Raw genomic sequence first — 7,780 nt, forward strand, 5'->3', positions numbered from 1 at the left:
ATGCGTTGGAGAAGGAAATGGCAACCCACTCCAGTGTTCTTGCCTGGAGAATCCCAGGGATGGCGGAGCCTGGTGGGCTTCTGTCTATGGGGTCACACAGAGTCGGACACGACTGAAGCGACTTAGCAGTAGCAGCAGCAGCAGTAGCAGTCTCCATGTACAAATGATAGGAAATGCTCTAGTCTCAGCTCAATACCACTTGCTCTCACTATTAACAAGGCTCACCCACTCCTAGAAACCGTCTTTTTTAGTTTTGTTGATCTGAAGAAAACTCCTGGTCTCACTAACTCTACCTGTCCTCCAAATCTTTGTGAGCATCAACGTCTTTGGACAGTTTTCTTTTTCTTCATCAACCAGCGTGAGCTTGGGAGCCTTCCCCTGGGAGCCCTCCCCTTCCCTTTGCAATTGCCTGCCCTAGCTGCCTTTTACTGAGAGCTGGAGTGCGTGCCCATCAGCATGCCCAACACACAGCGGGCACCGAGTATTTTTTTGAAAGAACACGTGAAAGGGCAGAGGCAAATTTTGCAGCAGTATTTAAAACAGTTGGCGTAGCTGAGCTCAGGCTCAGCAGGACTTAGCCAGCCCCACCTCTACCCTGGGAACCTGCCATTCTCAAGATGTCTGTGCCAGTGGGTAACCTGCAGAAACGGCAGCGTCCTGTGGGTCCAACGCAATAACATGATTCACTCCATTAGCCATTGCCTTAAACTTTGGGTTATTCAAGTTTAATTCCAATAAAATAAGATATAGAATTAGGGCCTATGATGAGTTCCTAACAATGAAAAAATAGGGCTGAAATTTCGTTTGTAGTTGTCTCTCCTGCGAGTCATGACCTGCTTGACCCGCCAGCAAAAATAGAACTCCCTGTGGCCACAAGCTTGCGGGCTTTCAGGTCTTGCACCCACTGTAAGAAACACTTGATTCACGGTTTGAAATGGATTCTGGTTGAAAGGCTGTGCCCTTTGGGAGGGTGACTTCCCCGACGTCTTCACCTCCCAGCTCTACACTCCGCTCGCCTCCTTCCCCGGCCCTCATCCTTTCTCCCTGCCCTGGTGGCTCTGGTCCTGATGGCCGGGAAAGGAGCGACCGCGGTGCCAGAGGTGAGGACAGGGCAGGGCGCATACCTCCGGCTCAATGCTTCTGCGTCTGTGACTGTGATGAAGGCAGCCTGGCGCGGGGCCTTGGGCATCTGCTGCTGTCCGAAGCGCTCTCCTGCTCCTCCTCTGGCTCTTGTTCCTGCCCTTGATCCCGGGCCCTCCTTCTCTCCAGCATCTCCTCAAAAAAGATCTGGCAGCTGAAGCCCTCCTGGATGCCACACTGGGCGTGCTCCAGCAGGGCCTCCAGGGTGGGGAAGACCCGGCAGCAGGCCACGCACCGCAGCCCGCAGTTGGTGGTGACCAGCCAGTCCGGGGTGTCCCGCAGCTCCTGCAGGCAGCACTCCAGGGGCGCCAGCAGCTCCGCGTCCTCTGGCTCTGAGCTGGTGTTGTTCTTGCTGGCTTCCAGTTCCCAGCGCAGGTCCGTATTGGAAGCCATCTCAAAGGAGGAGCCTTTCCGCCTCTGCCTCCTGATGAACTTGGCTTCGCGGATGCGGGGCTGTCGGGTGACCGGCTCGAAGCCGCTGTCGGTCTCCCAGGCCACGGCCACACCCTGCACGGTCTTCACGTGGGTGTAGAAGGCGCACATGCTCTGCTGGGCAGCGTCCTGGTCCCCATAAGTGCAGGAATGGCAAGACTGGTACTGGGAATAGGACTGGTACTCAGAGGATGACTGGGATGACGGCGAGCTGCTCCAGCTCAACATCCCCCGACCCTTGCCCGAGAAGTAGACGTTCTCCGCGTGGGGGATGGCTGGGCCTGGCGGTGGAGACAGCTGCTCTCTCTTCACGGGCCCTGGGAAGTGGAAGGACATTTTCATCAGTGCCACAACGACTTCAGGTCCCTGAAAGGATGCAAGCTCTGGGGGCCCCAGGCAGGTACTTTTCCTCTCCATGCCTGTTTCCCCATAAACTAAGGATGATATACTTTCCTTTTGGGATGATGATAAGGATCAAACGTAGAGATGTAGCTGCACCTTATGGATTCGATGACAAAGATCAAATAGTGTATGAATGTAGTATCTAAGCCCTTGACTAAACCCCAAAGGCCACCATCTGAATACAGATTGTGGGACACCCATCCATACAGCACAGTCTTCTTCATTGCTAAGAAGGAATGAGCTACTGTTGCATGCCAAACATTGATAAGTCCCTAAGGCAAGAATACACAGAAGAACTGTACAAAAAAGATCTTTACAACCCAGATAATCATGATGGTGTGATCACTCATCCAGAGCCAGCTATCCTGGAATGTGAAGTCAACTGGGCCTTACAAAGCATCACTACGAAGAAAGCTAGTGGAGGTGATGGAATTCCAGTTGAGCTATTTCAAATCCTGAAAAGATGATGCTGTGAAAGTGCTGCACTCAATATGCCAGCAAATTTGGAAAACTCAGCAGTGGCCACAGGACTGGAAAAGGTCAGTTTTCATTCCAATCCCAAAGAAAGGCAATGCCAAAGAATGCTCAAACTACTGCACAATTGCACTCATCTCACACTCTAGTAAAGTAATGCTCAAAATTCTCCAAGCCAGGCTTCAGCAATATGTGAACCGTGAACTTCCTGATGTTCAAGCTGGTTTTAGAAAAAGCAGAGGAACCAGAGATCAAATTGCCAACCTCTGCTGGATCATGGAAAAAGCAAGAGAGTTCCAGAAAAACATCTATTTCTGCTTTATTGACTATGCCAAAGCCTTTGACTGTGTGGATCACAATCAACTGTGGAAAATTCTGAAAGAGATGGGAATACCAGACCACCTGACCTGCCTCTTGAGAAATCTGTATGCAGGTCAGGAAGCAACAGTTAGGACTGGATATGGAACAACAGACTGGTTCCAAATAGGAAAAGGAGTTCGTCAAGGCTGTATATTGTCACCCTGCTTATTTAACTTATATGCAGAATACATCATGAGAAATGCTGGACTGGAAGAAGCACAAGCTGGAATCAAGACTGCCGGGAGAAATATCAATAACCTCAGATATGCAGATGACACCACCCTTATGGCAGAAAGTGAAGAGGAACTCAAAAGCCTCTTGATGAAAGTGAAAGAGGAGAGTGAAAAAGTTGGCTTAAAGCTCAACATTCAGAAAATGAAGATCATGGCATCTGGTCCCATCATTTCATGGGAAATAGATGGGGAAACAGTGGAAACAGTGTCAGGCTATTTTTTGGGGCTCCAAAATCACTGCAGATGGTGATTGCAGCCATGAAATTAAAAGACGCTTACTCCTTGGAAGGAAAGTTATGACCAACCTAGAGAGCATATTCAAAAGCAGAGACATTACTTTGTCAACAAAGGTCCATCTAGTCAAGGCTATGGTTTTTCCTGTGGTCATGTATGGATGTGAGAGTTGGACTGTGAAGAAGGCTGAGTGCCGAAGAATTGATGCTTTTGAACTGTGGTGTTGGAGAAGACTCTTGTGAGTCCCTTGGACTGCAAGGAGATCCAACCAGTCCATTCTGAAGGAGATCAGCCCTGGGATTTCTTTGGAGGGAATGATGCTAAAGCTGAAACTCCAGTACTTTGGCCACCTCCAGCGAAGAGTTGACTCACTGGAGAAGACTCTGATGCTGGGAGGGATTGGGGGCAGGAGGAGAAGGGTACGACAGAGGATGAGATGGCTGGATGGCATCACTGACTCGATGGACATGAGTCTGAGTGAACTCCGGGAGTTGGTGATGGATAGGGAGGCCTGGAGTGCTACAATTCATGGGTCGCGAAGAGTCAGACACGACTGAGCGACTGAACTGAACTGAAGGCATTCTGCTAAATGAAAGAACTTAGGGTGAAAAGGTCATAGAGTATTTGATTCCACTTAGATGACATTCTAGAAAAGGCAAAACTGTAGGGAGAGAGAACAGAACAGGGGTTACCTGGAGTAAAGGCAGCAGGAGAACTGACTGCAAAGGGTCATCAGAACCTTTGGAGGGTGATGAACAGATTCTGCATCATGGTATTGATAGTGGTTAAACAAATGTGTACCTGCAAAAATTCTTCAAACTGTACACAAAACTGATGTGGTCTGTATATGTGAATCACAGCTCAATAAAGCCTGCGAGGGGGAGTGCTTTGGCCAGACCAGTCAGCCCTACCTTCCCCCTGGCGTCTGTGGGACATGTCTCATCTTCCTCCAGGGGAATCTCACACTTTCCTTGAAACCCTCACTGGATCTCATTACCATATAAACACTAAGTGCTTGTCGTATTTTAACTCTTTCAGTGTTCAAAAAACCCTAAGAAATTGCATTGTTCTGATTTTTGACAAGTTAGAAAACTGAAGTGCAGAGCATTGAAATGATTGATAGAGTGGGTACCAGTCACTTGGCCCGAAGATGGTGTGACCCTTGGGTGCTACCCGTGGTCACTTCAAAATGATGTTATGGATTAACTTTCATCCATTTATTATAAAGGAACTTTTTATATCACTGCTGAAATCACAGAATTGACACATCAATTCTGTTTCTTTCAAAGCAAGTTAAAAGATATGACTAACATTTTAGGATGTCATCCTCATTCCTCCTGAACTCCCCTTGTGTACTCACACCCAGGAAACCCACGGCCCATGTTTATGGCCAACGCAGGACTTTGGTGACAACGCCAAGGGGTGACCCGGTGCCTCCCCTTCCCCTCCCCCAGGAGCCCGTCCTGTCAAGGACACAGCAGCGACCCCCTTCCTTTCGACCGACCTGTCCGGTGCACTTGTACACTCTCCTCCGTGGACTCCGGGCTGGCCCGGCTGAGGGTGGACTGGTCCGTGGGTGACTGTTCTCCCCTTCGGTCTGTCAAGTGGTGCTTCATGATGACCCGAGCACCCGGGGTCACAGAGCTCCAGCTGTTGGGTGCGAGTGGGCTCGGCAGGCGCTGAAGCCTCCCCTGGCCTCAGTCCAAGTGGCTGCTAGGTGCCCGTGGTCACTAGGCTCCTGGCTTTATTCTGTGACCTCATCAGTGACTTTGAAGTGTTCTGTGACCCATGGCCAGGACACAGCCCCAGCCAGGCTGCCAGGAGAGGCTGCCCACCAGCATCCCATTCCCTGCAGGACCTTCCCTGCTTTGTGTGTTGTCAGAGACGCAAACATACAGTGTGCATGCACACACACACACACACACGTACATACACAGAGACACAAATGCCTAAAAGCACACATGCAGACACTTTTACACACGTGAACACACGTACATTCATGCTGACACACACAACCACTCAGGCACACATACACTCAAATGTACATAAACACTCAGAAAGACACACACACACACACACACACGTACATACACAGAGATACAAATGCCTAAAAGCACACATGCAGACACTTTTACACACGTGAACACATGTACATTCATGCTGACACACACAACCACTCAGGCACACATACACTCAAACATACATGAACACTCAGACACACACACACAAATTCAGAACATGTTCACTTAACCGCGCACACGCTCGCGTACATACAATCATCACCCAACCTCAAACTGGGCCTACCTTGAACTGTGGCAGGGGCAGGGAACCGGAGCCTTGCCGCCTCCTCACGGCTTCAGAGGCCCCACCGCTGTCTCGGTAGGGCTTTTGGTGCTCTGTGGCCTGGGGACCCAGGTGCCTCCTCACGTCTTCCCGCTCTCTGCTTACCCTCACTCAGGTCTAGGGACTCAAGCACACCAGGGATGCTCCTGCCCCTGGGCTTTGCATTTACCCTTCCTTCTGCCAGGAGTGCCCACCCCTAGGCCCTACATGGCTCACCCTCCTCTGCAGCCTCTGAAACGACTCCTGTCCGAGCCACCTGGAACCCATTCCCCTTAGACTCTATGACGCGTGCGTGTACAGGCATAACCACTTCCCAGCATTCATCTGCTGCTGCCTAAACGTCAGCTCCATGAGAAGAGAGACGTCATTCATTCATTTCCCCCATCATATCTCCAGCATCTAGTAGAATACATGGACACATTCACAAGGATTCCAGAGATTATTGTCAAATTAATGAATAAATAGTGGGTGAACATGTCGGACATGTATTTGGATGGACCAACAAGGGCAAGTCTGTCTAGGGGAGTTGCCTTCTCTCTGTACCTCAGATCCCTGCAGCCCCAAGGCAGGCTGGCTCTCATCCCACAACTCTGAGTCCCCTCCTGCTTCTCCACCTGCACAAACCTCACTCCAAGCTCAGTCGCTCTGGCACCTGTTCCAGCTTGCCCTCTCTCTCTGCTCCAGGATGTCCTGAGCACACTTCCCCCAAAACATTTCTCCCCATATCCCCCCAACCCCTGCTCAGTCTCACCAACTCAATTCCTCTGGATCCCAAATTCTCAACAGCTCAGAAGATAATTCGTTGAAAATAATCCCAAAGCAACACAACCGCCGCCAGCACAGACAGCACCTAGGAATATTCTCCTCTCCAGAACTAGAAGCCACTGTGTAAAGGAAAATGCCACAGAGCTTTACTGAGTGATGGAGAGTCACACTTGCACCTGTAAGGAGGCAGAGCTCCCTGGCAGGAAGAGGAAACACTGTAAGTCTAGTCTTTCTCCCTTAATAAATCACAAGACTTGCCTTATAAAAATAAACAGTAAGAGCACAAAAATCAAATAGATCAATGGAAGGCAGAGGCAGCCCAGGAAAAGATCATGTTATGTATTAATATTTGAATTTTTAAGAGATAAAGTAAATAAAGGTCTAGGAGGAAAAAAAAAGACTCAGTCAATAAATGATGCTGAACATTTTTATTCACTTTTTAAAAAATCAACTTTGGCCTTACCTTATATAAAACAACTAAGACTAATTTCATGTGACTCTGGGGTAACTTTCAATGTAAAATATTTAGAAAAAAAATATAAATTAACATTTATTATTATAGGGTGGTTTTTCTAAACTTAAATGCATCAGTCAACACGAGCACTGAGAATCTTTTTAATTTCATCACTAAAAAACAAAAAACTCACTGTTAAAGTTTCCACTTCTCTGCTTTTTAGTAAAACTGAAATGAATAGTTCAGTAAAGGAAATGAATAAGCAATCCCCAGGAGAAGAAGGGCAGATGGCCGATAAACATATGAAAAGATGTTCAACCTAATTCTAGGAAGGAAACAACAAATTAAAAACACATGCTGTATAAGTATATTGTTTTCACCCACAAGGCAAACAAGAATTAAAAAGATTGGCAGTTGTTAAGTGCTGGTGAGAACAAAATGAAATGAATATGTTTCTAGTCTACCTGTAAGTGCATGGCTTGCCTTTCTCAAGGGAAATTTGGTAGCACCCATTACAATGAAAAGCGGGCTCTTTCAACTCAGCAATTAACATCACTGCCTGGGAAGCATTCACAGTTTGTGCTAAGTGCATAAAATAGCACATCAAGAAATATTTATTACAGTAGTATTCATAATAGAAAATAAAAAGAAACTTGTCAAAGATCCATCAACATAAAGAAGTAGTTAAATAAATTACACCACAACCAAATTGTGGTATGCTGCTGCTGCTGCTAAGTCACTTCAGTCATGTCCGACTCTGTGTGACCCCATAGACGGCAGCCCACCAGGCTCCGCCGTCCCTGGGATTCTCCAGGCAAGAACACTGGAGTGGGTTGCCATTTCCTTCTCCAATGCATGAGAGTGAAAAGTGAAAGTGAAATCGCTCAGTCGTGTCCGACTCCCAGCGACCCCATGGACTGCGGCCTACCAGGCTCCTCCGTCC

At 48.2% G+C, this 7,780-nt stretch overlaps 1 protein-coding gene across 1 annotated transcript; it reads right to left on the minus strand.

The window, feature by feature from the left end:
- Nucleotides 1-718: 718 nt before the first annotated feature.
- Nucleotides 719-6,706, minus strand: FAM170B (family with sequence similarity 170 member B). The gene is made up of 2 exons (XM_006058552.4): nt 4,780-6,706; nt 719-1,889 (listed from the first exon to the last, which is right to left on the minus strand). The coding sequence occupies exons 1-2, from the start codon at nt 4,889-4,891 to the stop codon at nt 1,132-1,134; spliced, it is 870 nt and encodes a 289-aa protein (XP_006058614.4). The 5' UTR covers nt 4,892-6,706; the 3' UTR covers nt 719-1,131.
- Between the last annotated feature and the right edge of the window lie 1,074 nt (nt 6,707-7,780).

The sequence above is a fragment of the Bubalus bubalis genome, chromosome 4 (assembly GCF_019923935.1).
Source record: "Bubalus bubalis isolate 160015118507 breed Murrah chromosome 4, NDDB_SH_1, whole genome shotgun sequence".
Lineage (NCBI taxonomy): Eukaryota > Metazoa > Chordata > Mammalia > Artiodactyla > Bovidae > Bubalus > Bubalus bubalis.